At 39.8% G+C, this 17,061-nt stretch overlaps 2 protein-coding genes across 2 annotated transcripts in view; both read right to left on the reverse strand.

Annotated features, from left to right (window-relative positions):
- Positions 1-944: 944 nt before the first annotated feature.
- LPCAT2 (lysophosphatidylcholine acyltransferase 2) overlaps positions 945-17,061 on the reverse strand; it is a 30,622-nt gene continuing 14,505 nt past the window's right edge. Inside the window, exons 8-14 of the mRNA XM_040075554.2 lie at positions 16,384-16,438; positions 13,185-13,267; positions 12,505-12,630; positions 11,270-11,423; positions 4,619-4,717; positions 2,819-2,960; positions 945-2,548 (exon numbers count right to left, since the gene is read on the reverse strand). Coding sequence (XP_039931488.1) covers positions 2,304-2,548; positions 2,819-2,960; positions 4,619-4,717; positions 11,270-11,423; positions 12,505-12,630; positions 13,185-13,267; positions 16,384-16,438 — 904 coding nt within the window. The 3' untranslated portion in view covers positions 945-2,303. The remainder of the gene's footprint in view (positions 2,549-2,818; positions 2,961-4,618; positions 4,718-11,269; positions 11,424-12,504; positions 12,631-13,184; positions 13,268-16,383; positions 16,439-17,061) is intronic.
- CAPNS2 (calpain small subunit 2) lies at positions 8,755-11,253 on the reverse strand. The gene has a single exon (XM_040075555.2). The coding sequence runs from the start codon at positions 9,794-9,796 to the stop codon at positions 9,050-9,052; it is 747 nt and encodes a 248-aa protein (XP_039931489.1). The 5' UTR covers positions 9,797-11,253; the 3' UTR covers positions 8,755-9,049.

Below are 17,061 nucleotides of genomic sequence, written 5' to 3' on the forward strand. Positions count from 1 at the left end.
CCTTTTAAAAGCTCCCTGAGGCACGATGATGCCTAGAAATTAATGTATTCCCTTCCCGTGCATCCAGCAGATGTGTGTATATTGAGTTAGTGTCTCTAGTGTTTAGCTAATTTCTCTTCAGAGCATGGTTCAATCACTGCTACATACCAAACCCATTTGTGGCCTTTCCCCTAACTACAGGGATAGGTAGATTTATATATTTATTAATATATAATATTTTTAGCTTTAACTGCAACAGGCTTGTGTGACTTGCAGATTTTTATAAAATCACTAAACATGCTGTGCTATTGGACAGCACAGCTCCTGCTGCTGAATGTGGCCAGATTCAGTAGTGTAAGGCAGCATTTGCATCCTGAGACCCTGAAGTGCTTTCCTTTGTCATCTTCACCCACCCATCTTTTTCTTGCTGGTTGGAACAGAAGTCATCTTTGAAGAGATTATTGCTGGTTAAAAGCTGAGACTTTGGTTAACAGGCTAGGTAAAAGCACCCTTGCTAAGAATTAACATGTAATCCAGCTAACTGTATTCCTGTTTCTCCTCTAATTGGGAGAAAACACTCTCCTAATGTTCACAATACTAAAAGCCATCATTGTTACATCTCAGCTGTGGTTGAGGTCACTCATTTTACATGTAAATGGTAATGCTTTTCCATCAAAAAATGGAGGTCTCTCTCCATGGATTTGCAGACCTTTGTATCATAATCCCTCTTTCAAGGCAGTCACCAGAAGTAACTTTTGGAAGAGCATTGGTCCTGTCCTACTCTTCCAGCCCTACCATAAATCAAAAAGCCATCATACACAGAACTGAAAATGCCAACTTCAGGCTGCACTGAGCTTACCACAGTAAGACATCTTAAGCATGATTTCCTGGAAACGCCCCCCAGCCCCTTATGGCAGACAAAGTATCCTTCCCACTGTACTAAAGACAGCTGCTCAAGTAAAGTCTTTTAAAAAATATAGATTTATTTTAAGCACATGAAACATCAGGAGAGGCACAATTATAAACAGAGAAAGTAAAACATGGAAATGAGCTTGTGGCCAGACTGCAAGCAATAACTTAGAGGCAGAGATTACCATTTCACATATGAAAACCTGCTGAAAGTTGGTTATTATTGGTACTAAACAGTCTAGGCTTTGCTCATCTCAGTTTTAATTTGAAAATATCTTCTCATTTCATCCTTTCCAAGTTTTTATTGAGAAGCATTTGCCTAAATAGCTATATATTTTAAATACTCCATAAAGTGCATTCAGATGAAGGATGGAAAAAGGTAAAGGCCCAATTTCCTGTGCACTAGAGAGGACCGAGGCAAAACATATTCAAATCATTGACTAGAAAGAGCTTGGTTTTGAACCAAATCCCAAGAAGACTGAGTAATGGCACAGTAATGCAAACATGGTTTCCAGGAGACAGCTTTAGAGTAGATACTAAGTACTAGAACTATGGTTTGACAGCATATTTGCCTTTCAAGCTTTGCAGAGCAAGGTCACATTCCTCTGTTGATAATTGCAAGAATAAAAAATACGCTGAAGTTTGAAATGCTCCTCCCAATGTGATCCTGAACAGTTGTTACTGTAAACAACATGGTATTTATTTTGAAATAGTCCATTAATTCGTAGGTCTTACTGTCTGCATTTTCCTCTAGACTGTAAGCTGCTACCTTGGAATTCCAATTAGCTTTTTGTTGTTACAAGTGCAGCCATTTCCATCTGTTACCAGCTTTCAGGCCTAAAGTGTTAATGTCAGTGAACCAGCATTTCTTGTTCAGAAGCTCAGGCTTTCTGGTTCGTAAGTAGTTAAGGGCAATCTAAGGATAGCCAAAAAAAATCAACGCTCAGCTTCCTGTAACTCATTTTTGCGTGTCTCACGAACTTGAGAATGGCTAAGTGATATTGCAAATTAAAACACTCTAGCATAATTTTTTCCCCTTAAGTCTTGTTGAGGATGTAGAGGAATTGAGCAGCACCAAAAATTCCACTTGTTTTCAGCCAAGTGGACTCCTCAGTCTCCATTCTGAGAGGCCACTGCAGTGCTGGAGCCTCGTACCCCTCTTAGCACACCTGTTACTTTTGTGGAAGCATGAACTTGGAAGACAGTGAACAACATTCCCAGTACTGTGATATCGACATTAAGGATTGAACAGTGGTTTTTCCCTTACAATCAAACAGGAGTAACTCCCCCTGATATGAAAGTAAAACAAACAAACTTTTTTTTAAATTGTAACTTCCATCTCTACATCAGTTGTGCTTATGAACAGCTGGGGAAAAAATCCTGTAGGATTCAAGAGCTGAATTATTTAACTCTTCTCAGTCATCCTTTTTGTCAGAGGTACTTGAGCTATCTTCTTCATTGCCTTCAGGACAGACTTTATTTCTTGCAAGTGGTGTTGTTTCTGAGACCAGGGCTGTGCTCCTAACTGGGCTGTGTTTGCCTTTGGGTGGCTCAGTGTCATGCTCCTCAAATACACCTAACTGGTGTCTCTGTAGGTCTAAGTATGTAGTAAACAACGAGGCATATTCTGGATGCTTGAGTGCAAAGTTCTTGAACTCCTCTGAAAAACATTAAAAAACACAGATGCTATAGTGCAGCAACAGAATCAAAGAAAATTTCAGTGCCTGCTTCTTTCACTGAAGCTCATCTCCAGTTAGTTCCCTCTAAAAAAACCCAGGAGTATCACACAAAGTATCTAAGTCTGTGCTTCAACAGTTCTCCCCAGAAACAAGGTAAGAGAACCATCAGGGAATTTGAGGGAATTTGAAAAGGAAACTCCCTGTCACTACGACTATCAGAGTATTCTTTTTAACAAAAGGATGTAACTTACCATAGGAGAGCTTCCCAGTTTCATCTGCATCTATTTCTCTAAAGAGCAAAGAAACATCAAGCTCAGGCAGCCCCAGTGCTGACTGAATGATTGAAGCAAACTCATCTTCTGTTATAGTGCCGTCATCATCCATGTCAAAGAGCTGGGAGAGACAAAACGTGTGGAAATACTTTGGCATCACCTTGCCTATGAACCCTCTGTGCACATTAGCCACTCATCGTGGCTTTCTAGCATGCAGGAGCTCTGTGAACGATGCCAGGGATTCGAAGAGTCTGGACACTTTGCAGAGCAATGTCCATGCTATAGCTGGAAATAGAACATTCTGCAGAAACAAACCAACCTCACAGCATTGGTTCAGTGACAAAAACAATACAAAACTGATAAAACATAAACAAAGATGTAGATTTATTGTCACCATGAGCTCTGCTAAGAGTCTACTGGATTCAGCCAGTCTATACCGGAGCATCTTAGGTTTTAGTCTCCATTTTCTCTAAGTTATGGCACATCTGTTATCAGATTAAACTTGCTATCATAGTTTATGCTCTGACATACCTAAATTTTAGTGTATATATCACTCACTAAGGAATTAATTGTAGTTAACAAGGCATTTTGGTTCCTGGAATGCAGGCTGTTGGATGTACACTGATCATCCCATCCTTCCCAGTGCAGTGACAGCAACAATCTGCTATGAATCACCCCTGGAGACATACAAGGGATGGTTTGCTGTAATTCTTAAATACTTGCTACAGGCAAACTTTGCCATTGTCAAGGAAAAGACATTTAGTGAGTGGCACAGAAAGCAAGTAGCAAAAGGGACCTATAGTTCCATTTTAGACTGAAAGAGGCTGAACCAGCTGTTTTGTGCTGAAACTGGAAATTAAAAAAAAAATTCTGATTTTATAATCAGCACACTTGTAAAAATGCTGAAGAGTCTAGGAAACAACACAATGGAACAGCAACAACAGCTGCTAGGCTTACTTCTTCAGAAGAATCTGTACTGATGAAACACCTCTAAAAATTAACAGATCACCTTGAACAGCTCTAGGGCTTATCTGAAAAGAAGCCAGTGGATATAATGGATTGCCACAAAACCTCTGCTACTTCCCAAGTATGCATCAGTACTAGGAAGCACCCAGTTTACAATGAAGACGAGCGGTACCTCTAAATTTTGTTCAATAGAGGTCATAAGACCAGATTAATGAGTAAAACAACTGGATCTGTGTCAAAGAGCTACTGAAAATAGAGCCAAGGATTCACAATATGGGCATCCCATGTCATGTACTGTCTGCATGTACCCAAGATGCGAAATGAGCTACTGCTCCTTGACTGCTTGTACCATCAGGGCACCATGGGACAAGCCAGCAGTTCTTAGATGCAGCCCAGTTTTCAATGAGCCAGTTCTGAACACCCCTTGGTTTTTTTCCCCACTCCTCTTTGTTAAGAACAATGACTCTAGTGAGGCTTGACCCACAAGAGGATATTACTCCATCTGTTGTGACACTGAAGAATCACAGCAGAAGAAAACCTCAGGCAAAAAAAATACAAGTGCTGCTGAATCATTTTTGGAGTTAGCCTGCCAAGTTACATATTCATTAGTGCCTTTAGATGGCTTTTGAAACCCTTCTCTATGATGTCCGCAATTCTTCCTCTCCCTTTCACACTCTAAATGTCAATTGGTTTAAGAGAATTACTCACATTTGCATAACAGATTGAAGCTATAAACTTATGATTTGAAAGCTAACAGACTTACAGTCAGCCTTGATTTGTCAGGTTTGTAGATTTACACTAAATTGAACTTACCTTAAATGCCATCCGAATAGTCTCCTCTGTGTTGGCTGGGTTACAAAGAATAGACAAACCAATTACATACTCTCTGAAGTCGATGGTGCCATCTCCATTCTGCAACCCAAACACGGCAGTAGTTATAGCTAATACTGCAAATCACTTTAAAAGCTCTTCTGTAAATCAAACACAATACATGCACTAAGACAGTTTAAAATACTGGAGATTTTTGTTCTTCCTGGGAAAAAACCTAAGAGCTCACTAAATCCGTAATACTAAGGCTAGAGTAGCAATACACGTGTTTTCAGTAGCTACAAAGTGGGTATAGATTTCTATTTTATGAACAAACAAGACACAAACAAAGAAGATTTAAAACAACTTAAAGATTTTCTTTAGTACACGGCCTTCAGGAAGGCTCTAAGAATAACCAGAATACAGTGTTTGAGGTAACTGTAGCAGTGCATGCAGCACTGGCACTTGCTGAGGTTCAGAGACCAATACAACCATCCAGAATCATCAGGCCAAGAGTGAGACTGTTGCTTTGAGTTTGAACCTTCAGCAATAAAATGTATGTCAGTGAAAGGACAACCAAATCTACCGGGTTTGTCTTAAGCTTTCTTTTGAAGCCTATGCACTTCCCTACATGCTATTTGGAAGCCAATGCACTGTCCTACTGTTTAAGCCAGAAACGCAAGGAATTCATTGGAACAGCCTCTGTAATAATTCCAGTTTTGATCTGAACAAACATTTCAATGTGTTAACTACAAAGCTACATCAACAAAACACTTGAAGCTTGCTTTGATGGGATTTGTGATTAATTCTGTGTAAGCTGCATTATATTTGCAGATAGGGAGAATGGCAGACGCCTGATAAAATCTATGCTTATGTCAGTAGTGTTTCTGTCACCACATTGGCAGTTTCTTGAGTGTTTTGGGCAACATCCATCTGGGCAAAAGCCATCTGCAAATCTTAGATGGTGGGACACAGCAGGTAATGACACCATAACAGAGGTGACAAGTAGTTCATTGTTTTGAGTATTCACAATAAGGGCATTCATCAAAAATGTTTTAAAAGCAAACTGAAGTGTAGAGTTCCCGTTGTGGATGATGTGTTTTGCATTTCAACGTGAAAAACATTTTCTTAAAACGTGGAGTTCCCTACGTATGAGAACAGCACAAAACTTTTTCAGCCAAGTGAGAGAGGGGTGGTCTGCTGGGCAAATCCACAGCAAAGAGCCAGACCAGGATTCTATTTCTGGCTTTCCTACCAACTTCTAATGTCCACTTGAGCATACCAACCTTAACCTTTCTGCTCTTGGTTTTCTGCTGCTGAACGGTGCAATATGCCAGGGGAGAATACTAAGGCTGCTCTGTAGAGTGCTTTGAAAATTTTGGGTGCTATGAAACAGGGATTTTAGTAATTGAATTTAGATTTTGAGATAGTTCTTGATTAACAAGATATGTGTAACAATATAATGAAATCAGTATTACTCACTTGTCATCACCAAACTATGTATTTCACAGGATTTAAAACTTCTAAGATATAATTTTATTTAGCCTTCAAAACAAATGCAGGACTCTTTAGCACAGACAACTGCTATTTTCTTTATACTAATAGTCTAACCAATCTTTTTGATTGATCTTTTGATTGACTTTGAACATCTTGTGCTTTGGAAATCTGAATTAGAGGGAAACTTTGCAGCAAAGATACAAATAAAATATGAACTTTTAAGTTACTTTCATGGTGTTTAAGGGTTGTAACTTTTGATAGTTTTTAATCATTTGAAAAAGACAATGTTGTCCCTCACACATAGTTTTATTGACAAATCTGTGTTCTCTTTGTGGTGCAGAGTTTGACTTTCAGTGTTTTGTCCGCATTGTAGTTCTCAGAGATAACAGATCTAACTTTAAAGCCTAACATTACAATCATAAAATCTTAAAACAACTGAAGCAAGAGTGTAGATAATAACGGTTCAAAGTTCCATAGAATATTAATTTTGGACAGTTTTGTAGACTGAATTCTTAGCAAAGGATTGTTTGATGTGATTAGAATATTTTTAAAATTTATTTTCAAAGTTAAGAATATGTATCACAGTAAAAGATTTGGGAAGTAAACTAAAAGAATTAAAAATAACTTCTGAAAAAAGTTGCCACAGCTGTGGCTGCACATGGAAATACGACAAGAAAAAAAAAGACAAAATAAAGGTCATATTTCTTTCATTAAAGTGAAAAAACTCAGTAATCAAAACTGAGTGCAGTCTGATAAGACAGATCTCCAGCCATTTTAGTAGGAAATAAAGTTACTATGCCTGCAAGATCATGTTGTGACTAGTTCTACTAAACTCTGAGATGCTGACCAACTTCCAAATGTTCTGGCATTCTGGTTAAGGAGAAATGATGGGGTTGCTGCCTGGAAAAAGAAATGGAAGTTAAACTGAAAGTACAGGAAAACCTTCAGGGCTTGTGTAACACCACAGCAAAACGCACTTGCAATTGTCTTTCTATGCATATCTAACTGTGTTTGCAGCCTATGTACCCAAGAATATTTAAAGGAAGCAACATGTGATCTGAGCTCCAGTTCTCCAAATGGCAAAGAACATCAGAATCTGGGTATTTGCAGTTATGCTACACAAAACAGTCCAAACATAATGTAACCTTAAAAACTCTTTTTTCTTTAAAGAAGTCAGCTTTCTGCTACTGTTTTCCCTATAGCATGCTATGGCAACTGGGGTTTTGTTGTTTTTCTAAAACAATACAGCAAATGTTAGACTTTGGAAAACAAGAAAGTTGCACTGTCATAAGCATTCTCCATTTACATTTGCACAGGGACTGCAAGCCAGATGCAGTATAAAGTACTAAATCATCAATCATCAATAAAATCAAATTAAAATCAAAAAAAAGCATCAATACTTTTGAGCAGCTATCACACTTTTCCTCCTGCTCACTTTTATATTACTCAGAGCCCAAATGGCACTGTGCGTGGCACAATGGATAACTGAATGCTTTTCCACTGAAGGACTGGGAGGAGGCTGAATGCCATTAGGAAGGAACTGGCCTCTTTTCTCTGGGACAGTATGATTTTTTTTCTGTTTGCTATTAAACAAAGTGCAGGAGAAAAAAAGTCTGGGCACAAATTGTAATGTTAGTTTCAAGTAAAAGGTTTCTGCAAGTATACCAGGGAGGATATTTCATCAGTTTGAAAAATATTCTTTGCCAAGTGTAAGTGCAAGGTTTAGAAATCAAAGCTATGGAAATTTACAGACCAAACCACACCACAGCACCCCATTAACATGCAGATTGCCTGCAGGTATTGTGTGGTATTTCTCAATGAGTCACTGCTGTGTCTCTGGGGAAAGGCAGGGGCATGAGGACTCTCACATCTGGAGACTGCCTCTAGTGCCAGGCTGCCTATTTAACTCATCTTTTCACGTTCTAGCCAGCTTGCACACACCCGAGACAATTTTCATTTAAAGCAGCAGAGCCTTGCCAAGAAATCTGCCTTGTGCAAGAGCTGTTTTGATCAACAATGTAATCCTTAATTCAAAGAAATGTACCTTTAACAGTTCAAGTTATTACTTTTTTTTTTTACTCAGAAGTTGACATCTTAGCCAGAACTGCATAACTACCTTGAGTGGGATGCTGCACTCTGATGAAATTTCACTCAGATAGCCAGAGGTTGACTTTGGCTGGCTGTCTGCTATGTGACTGCATGATTATTTCAAGTCTCTCTAAATATAAATGTAGTATTTTAAGTTGTTTGCTTTATAACTATGTTTAGGCTTGAAGGAAAGAGAGAAAAGACTAGTTCATAGAACTGCAGGAGGGAAATGATCATTGCAAAAGTAGCCTTGTGTAAATCTTCAATTTTGTCCTGGCCACCAGATAGAACACAGTAGCACGGAAGTTTTGCTTCAGCAGCCAAGCATGAAAAAACCCAAGTAGAAAGGAAATCAAATGATTATGTAAGTTTACTGATCATTACAGTTATTGCAACTCCTAATATTTTTCCCCTTGTTAGAAATAACTGCACCAGACTCCACCAGTGACTGCCTTCAGGCAAACAGCCTTTATTCCAGCTTAGTGACTGCTGACAAATCAGAACAGCAACATCAACACCAAACTTAGGAGCTTTTTTATATAATATTTATACTCATATACAAGCCACTTTACAAGAAGTAACTAAGCTTTGATCTTTCCAATACATTCCCTAACCTTAGAGTCTAGAATTTTCTGAAGACAGACTTATGCAACTGCCCAATCAACAACCTACACAAACCCCTCAGAAAAGCAGACTAGTGCATGCACAAGAGAATCAGTACACTTGAAGCTGAGCCATCTACCGCCAGCTACGCCTGCCTTAGAAAGACTAAAGGCAAAGACTACAGTTGTACAGAAGAGGACTGTAGTCCTCCACGTCTCTTCCACACAAAGCTGCTTCTTTGCCACACCTTCATGAATACATGGTCAGCTGCAGCCAGTCTTCAATGGTCACTTTGATGTGCCCACTTCCATCTCGGTCCAGGGACTTGAAGGCCCTGAACATGCTGTCCAGCCGCACCAGGCAGCTGATGAAGCTGTTGAAATCCATGCTGCCGTTGTCGTCGGCGTATCTGCGCACGATCACCTGGCACAGCTGCTCGTTCAGGTGGAACCCCGCAGCCTTCAAGGCGTTTGGCAGCTGGGCTCTCCCAACAGTGCCTGACCGATCGGTATCATACTGCTTGTACACACACTGCCACTTCTTGATGTTGTTCCACAGATACTTGAACTCCTCAAAGCCCAGTTTGCCGCTTGCGTCGCTGTCCATCACGGCGACCATGCTACGGCAGGTGTCCAAGCTGAAGCCATCCGTCTTCAAGTCTTGGTGCCTGGAAAGGACTTTGTTCAGGATGTCCCTCAGCTCTGTGGCACACACTTCCATATCATCTCCAGCCAGCTGGGCAAACAGGCGACGGAACTGTCTGACCTCATCACTCTCCTGAGCTTCCACATTTGTAAAGTGATTGCGAGGAGGTGGAGGTGGCTCTGGATTATACTGAGCTGCCGCTTCACTTATAAGATTGACGAGACCTCCAACAAGTCCTCCAATATTCCCTGCACCTCCACCTCCTGTTAGGAGCCCTCCAAGGCCACGTGCAAGGCTTCCTCCACGACTACTACCACTTCCTCCGCTCAGCAAAGCTTTAGCAAGGAACATGGTGAAGATTTTTTGAAGCTAGTTACTCGGTGATCCAGTGCTCTGTAGCTCTCCAAAGCTGTTTTGTGTCTGACTTGGGCGTGGGCAAAACAGTTTATCTGCATGCTTACACTTCACCATGTCTGTGCATGTCTCTGGCTGCCAGTTACGTCTCACTAGTTTCTGTCACGTGTTCATACACCTCTATTTCTTTTCTTCTTTGCACTGTTATGTTTATGTGATTTGAGGAACCATTTTAGAGAAAAAAAAATAATGAAGCTGAAACCCACAAAGCAGAATTCTCAGAATGCCTGTGCTCATACCTGAAGCAATCTGAAAACAGCCCTGTTAGATGAGCATGACTGTTCCTCAGTTGTGCTGATCTCCTTAAAGGTGAACACAGCCTTGCACTTGTCTCCACAATCTTTTACTCCCTCGAGTTTTTAGTGAATTGAGCATTACTTTGCTAGTTCTAGTAATTGATGCTGCACCATATAAAAAATGTGAAAGGAGTATGATTGCCCTTAATTACTCTGGTTGCCACAGCACGTTTCTGATGTAGGTGCTGTGCTTCAGGACTCAAGACTACATGGCTCAGGAGCCAGTGGTCCAAGATGAGAAAGCAGGAATGACAAAAGGATGAGTACCTAGCTCTGCTAGAGCTTCAAGGCATTCAGCAGTTCAGGAAATATGTTTGACTCTTTCCTATTTTAGAGCCTGTAAAAACTTTTCATGTGGAAAAATCCTGGAACAGTTTTAATCAGCATATTATCATGGCCTCCTAAGGGTAACTGATCAGGAAGAGTGACGGTGAGTAGGAAAAGCTCTTATGGCAAGAGAAAACCTCCAGTCCACAGGCACTTGCAGGACAACAGGCTGTGTGCACTGCAGCACACATGGAGGCCTAGAAGTAAGATTAATTCTATGTGTGCCCTAGTCATTGATGCTTCTGGTATAGAGAGAAATGCAGCCATTTTTGTCATCCTCAGAGAGAAGCAGAAAATTGGAGAGATTAGCACTGACTAGGGGCAAAGCCTAAATGATCATGTTAACACATAGCCCCCTTTATGGCTGGAGAGAAGCAAGTCTGTAATGTCTAACAGCACTCCTCACAAGCAAAGCAGGAACACTCCTGTGTTCCAGTTAACACTCCAGTTAACTTTACTTTGCCTTAAATTATCTAATTAATTACAGCAGCAAACTAAGCTATCAAAACGTACATAAGATCAAAATCTGCAGTTGGCAAAAGAAAATATTCAGCTATTACCAGCATGAAGAGTATTGTCTGATACTGGTGCAGCAACTTGGCCCAAGGATTGGCTGCCATCTTACAAGCCAGAAAACTAATCAATGTTTTCTCCACTGAACCTATGAACAAAACTGTAAGATTCACCTACCTTGCTTACAGAAGCTGTTAGCCAAGAGAATAAATATCCTTTTGGTACGTGATTTCTAACAAAATATTGTCAACAAGTCAGTTACCCAATTACTCACCCTGTCAAAAAGTAGAAACAGCTCTTTGAGGACATCTGAAATAGGCAGCTTCAAGTACTCAGCAAACTCCTCAATTCCAATTCTTCCCCCTTTGGAAGCACTTGCAATAGCAGCAAAAGTATCCAACTGCTCTCTGACATGATTCCATTTTAGGCTATGCAAACATGAGGGAGAGGAGATATTTCTATACAGCAGTTCTCGGACAGATGGAATTTCAGTAGGAGTTATTAAAGTGTTCAAGGATGAAAAACTACCAAACAGGGCATGGGTGTACAGCATTTCTAGTGCTGTACTTCAGACCAGATATTTTACTTTAAATCAGTAATTAAGCACTGCTCCCTTCTGGTTATTAATATTAAAAGCAGGCAGTTCTATGCTCGGGTATATCAGACTTTCATAGAATAACTTCCCAAACCTAGAATTGTCTGTCCAATTATTAGGCTGCCTCAGCAGAGAGCTTTTCATTACCATAAATTCAGGCGTAGCCATACTTTGCTGCATCATGCTTTAGGTTAAGTATTTCCTTGACTGAGGGAGCAGGTCTCAGCTCTATTAGCAAACTCTCTACCCAAACACCAGCATTGCTGGAGCCCCAGAAGTGTCAGATCTCTGCAGAAATACATCACTGCACCTTGGTAAGAACAATTAGGATTGCCATGTAACTATTCCAGATGGAGCTCTATAAATGGATGTACAGCACATAAACAATATGTCAAGATTTATTGGACACATTAAGATTTCACCACATCCATGCCACGTTATTTGATGGAATATGGTTACATGGCTCAGTCCTCAAATTCCACTGTAGCCAGACAGAAAAAACTGACATCACTAGTGACACATGGCTGCACTATAAAACCAAGAACAGCAAGCTGAAGTTTCAGGCTGGAAAGAAGGCTTTTTACTTCCTGCCACAAGCAGCCAGTGCCTCACCACTAAAGCAATTTAAATTTGCACCAATATTACCATCAAGTGCTTAAAATAGGTACTTCTCTACTTTTCTTACTCTTTGGTGAAAACAATCTTTCCTCCTGCAACACTGGCAAAAAAAAATTACTTGGGATTAGTCTTTACTGGGATTTTCCCTCATCTCTGATTTCACTGTAATTTATATAAGTTGTATGCATAAATACACATAGCCAAGTCTGTTGTCTGGTTTTAATCTTTGGCAGATGGCCATCAACACCTGCAGCACTTCAGTAATTATGCTACCAAGAGATAAAAACTTCCCTTACTTGAGTTTCTTGCTAATTTTGGTGAACTCCACCAGCCCAGCTTCCATGGGTAAAGTCAACTGTCCTGCTGAAATCATCAGCCTGCAATCTTCAAAGGTGTGATCAGTGATTGGCACATTCAAAGCACTGAAATAAAAATAAGGAAAAAGCAAAATCAATTTCTTGTATGAAAATAACTTTTTGTTGACAGTTTCCCTTCTCTGATATGCGAAACAAATGGTAATTCATTCTTGTACTGCTGCAAGTAGGACAAAACAATACACACCATTTCGTGAAACTGTGAAACCACACCGGGAAACTACGTTATGGCAGCAGCACCATGAAGTTTTAAGATTTACAATCTTCTAAATGCAGCCCAGTAATGTTGATGAACAAACCACCACCCACTTATCCTTGCCAAACAAGACAAGATCATTTTATTCCAGTTTTCTATGAATTGAACAATGAATTGAATTGAACATACTATGTTCCAATGTAAGACAAGCTGCATTATGCTCCATGTGAAAACAAGCAGGGTAGTCTAGTATAGGAGTTTGACACCTCTTAGTGAAAATCTAGAGCAATTCCTATGCATAGTACAAGGGACTCAACTAAGTTGTACTTTATAGCTAGGCTGTATGTGGAATTACTGGTTATAAAAGAACAGTTCTCAAAGGTTTTATTGATGGTCAAATACTTACTTTGCCATGGTTTGTCGGACCCTGTTGGCAAAAAGAATTGGATCATTCTTTTCTTCCTCAGTAGGAACATGAACAGGCAGAAACTGAAAGGGATGAGTTATCCAATCAATTCAATAATTACCACTTCATTAGGAACATGAGCAATTTCTTATTTTTGTTTGAGTGCAGGAGAACAGGACTAAAACATCAGCTATGCAATGAAAGGACTGGGCGCTAGAGGTCTCAGCCACCTTAGAAACTGCTCAGGCTCTTCTGCCCTCCCCACACAAATGAGATTTACCCCAAAACTCTCTCTTAAGGATTGGTGGAAGCTTCTTTAATATGTAAAATCAACCCCGCAAAGAAGGAAAGTATCATAAATACACACTTAGTAAAAAGATTAAATGCTGCACTGGTAAGAATGTGAGTTTGAAATACTGCACACTTCTTTTCAAAGATCCTTTTTAAGTGATGTTATATATTGGATAGTGTATGTGAGAGTGTTAATGTTTTTAAATACACACTGCAGTCCCACCTCGTACCTGTTAAGTGTATCTGTCAGCATGTGACTGGTAAGCTTCCTGCACATCATTCCCCCGTGACAAAAACATTAAGGAATCTTAATAGTTCTAAGTAGCACACTAACTGGATACAATTTTGGAACTCCAAGCAGAAGGTAAAAAATCCCAACAACCCCCTCTCCTCCCACACTGAGGAAACAGCCCAGTTATCTAAATGGTAACATGTTTACTACTGAGGATTCAGTATTAATACATAAGAAGTTGGAAGTACCCTTTCATTAAAATAGCCTCTAAGTGAACTATTATCTATTGTGGCATGGACCAGCACCTGTTTGTGGAGTAGTGTGTGTGGAGGAGTGCTTTGCTCTTTCTACTTCAGTCTACAGTGTTTGCTCACAGCCCTGTTTACTGTGCCCTTTCCCAGCTATGGTTATCATTTGTCAGAGTTCTGCTGCTCTGCACCCTGCCCTTCATTCCTGGGCAATTCAAAAATGAGGTGTTGCTCACGGTTCTTTGCAAGAAAGTTCTAATTATGTGCCAGTGTGTTGCTTTATTCTGCAGCTGCTGGTAATGCATTATTATAGTGCTAACTGTCTCATATAAACACAGTTCATCCTGAACAGCCTTTTGATATTTGATGTTAAGGAATTAAAAACAAATATTAAAAGGTTTTCTCTTTATGATTAAAACCACTGAGTTTATGGAATTGGTTATCTGTCAAATAACCATAACAATTTTCTGTTTATAATTGAAAGTTGTCTCCCCTGTAAGGAGGGGAGAGGTCCAGCTGTTCACAGGAATATTTGAGACTTCATTCCTTCTGTAAGCAGCTGGCAGCTTTGTTCAGGGTCTGAAATAGGTCCCTGGATATTACAACTCCCTTTCATAAGTCACATAACTCAAACTGAGAAAGCACAGGCACACAGTACACAGAAAACTCTGTCGTCAGTGGGTGAGATGAAGTCATAACTCTGGGTTTATCTACGCAAACGTGGTCATGGTTTTCTAAGCGCTCATTACTTCACTTGAGGCGGAGGTCTTGCTCACAGAGCAACGTAAATTCCTGGCAACTTAAACACCACCTTCATCCCCTTCAAAAAAAACCCAACCCTACAATTATTCATAAAACCTGTTTGCCAGAAACAACAGCTGAGAAGCAAGAATTTGGTTTCTTGACCTCCTGCAGTGGCTGCATGATCTCACACCCTCAGCTGTTTATCTGCTGGAGAGTGGTAAGTACATCTTCCCAGCCAAACTCAGTCCTGTAAGAAAAATTCTTCACACCTCTTTTAGCAGCAAAAATATTTTTCTGATCTGCTTGTGACCTAGTCTCTCTTCTTAGGGAATTTGCCAAATGCTGTATTTTTTGCAGCCCTAAAACTCACTGCCAGACTCAGTTTCATGTTCAATATCCCAGTGTGTTAGAGCTGGACTGGTCATGGACACAGAGCCCTGGAGCCCATCACTGCTCCTGTACAGCAGGTTGAGGCAGTGCAAGACTGGTGGGAGCGGAGAGGCCACTTGCTCACAGATAGCAACAGACATATCCACTCCTAAGAGGAAGGATTCCCTCCTTCAACAGGACAATGTGCCCCTTCTCTTTTTAGAAACTGAAAGGCTTTTGCACTGACACTAAGAAATCAGTTTCATTTTGGGGACACATGCTGCTGTGAAAGCTGCTAAGTTTTTCATGTTTTAGTTTCACCTCTTGGAACATGAAATTTATTTTCTAACAAACCAGTTTGAGTTCTGTTCTGAAGTAGGGGAAAACTAGGTCCTTCCTTCTATTGGAAGGGCTACATTAACTGTTTCTTGATCCCATGTATACAAATCACATAGCTATGCCCTACTGAACAAAAGTATTAGGACAATTATCTCTTGATTACACCTTCTACAAATATGTGTCTAATGCATGCACTATACAGTAACAAGATGCTCCCTTAAAAGCAATTTCATTGTTCCACAACACATGTCCAATTGTTAGGAGTAACAACACTGCTTTGTATTTACAAAGCTTTGGACTCTGCTAAATTCTGTGTTTTGCAAATAAACAGCAAAATATGTTATTTTCTCCTCTTCCTCAGGCTCCTAAACCAACTTAGCCCACACTGACAATCCTTTGGTTCGGTAAGGAATGTGTTTTGAAAGTTGCTTCTTTGACAGGGAGCAGTTAGAGTGTGGGTGCTGTTTCAGTTATCATCCATCTGTCTCTGTGCTGTGCAGTGGATTTTAATGGGAAAGGAACTGGTTCCTTATATGAGGCTCAGCACAAGTACTTGAACCAGCTCTTAGTTGTAGAAATCTGAGAGTCCAGTCTGGGGAGATGGTGAGGAAGAGGAGGTTACTTTGAAGGGATCAGAGAAAGGGGGAAGTGGGAAAAAGAAGCTGTTACCTTTGACAGAATGTATGTTAATTCTTAGTTTTAACATCTGTAGAATTCATGTGGTGATAATTAATAGTGATTTTGTAATGCTCTAAAAATAAAGACACTTCTGGAAGCTGTCTTAGAAACTCATCAGAATGACACAAACAGATAGACAACATATTAAATCTATTACTTACTGCAATGCTTGTTCTTGTTTCTGAGACATTTGTTTATTGTTCATTAAAAATAACTAATAATGTGAATAATGCATTAATATTAAAGCAGAAATTCCCTGGTTGCTAAATCTTAGTACAAAATTATTTCCAATTCTTACCTCAACTTCTAATCTTGTGAAGATCTGACACAGTGTCATTACACATAGCTCTTTACTGGAGGCAAAGAGGAAGAAAAATAAATTTTACTTACTTAAAACAAAAGTATTTGCATGTCAGTAGATTAAACTTTTTAAAGCATAAAAACCCAAAGCCAATATTAGGCAAGGTTTTCAAGTACCTTGCATTGAAGTTTCCCAAAAAGTCACTCTTCACATTTTTTCTAAGAGGGCTTCTGCATATAGCTGCTGCTTGCTCACAGGGCAGGCACTTGTCTGCTCTCATGTACATAAACAATTCTGCACAGCTCTTTGGCCAGTAAAATGTCTCCCTCTCTTTAAGGATGTCCATGGATATGGGTTTTTAAACTTTAAGAGCTTTGATTCTGAGAAGTAGCTTTATCTTTTATTCTCTCAGCTGCAAAATAGGAGCAGTAACTTTCTTATGCAGATCTGGATTTGTTAGTATCCGCTAGTCATTTTGCAAATTATAGTAACATTTACACAGAAGTGTTAATGAAGTGCCAGTAGGGTCAGGAGCATCAGTGCTTTTTAAAAAAGTCACACATTTTAGGATCAACAGATAAGCTAGGGGAAAGAAGAAACTGTTTAAGAGGATAAGCACAGTCACTTGTACTCCTGACTTGCTCTTTTCACTGTGATTTTTAAGCAGAAATGCAC

This window comes from Hirundo rustica, chromosome 11, assembly GCF_015227805.2.
Source record: "Hirundo rustica isolate bHirRus1 chromosome 11, bHirRus1.pri.v3, whole genome shotgun sequence".
Lineage (NCBI taxonomy): Eukaryota > Metazoa > Chordata > Aves > Passeriformes > Hirundinidae > Hirundo > Hirundo rustica.

Excerpts from the sequence above, each read along its gene's own strand:
- CAPNS2 (XM_040075555.2), bottom strand. The coding sequence starts at position 9,796 with ATGTTCCTTGCTAAAGCTTTGCTGAGCGGAGGAAGTGGTAGTAGTCGT.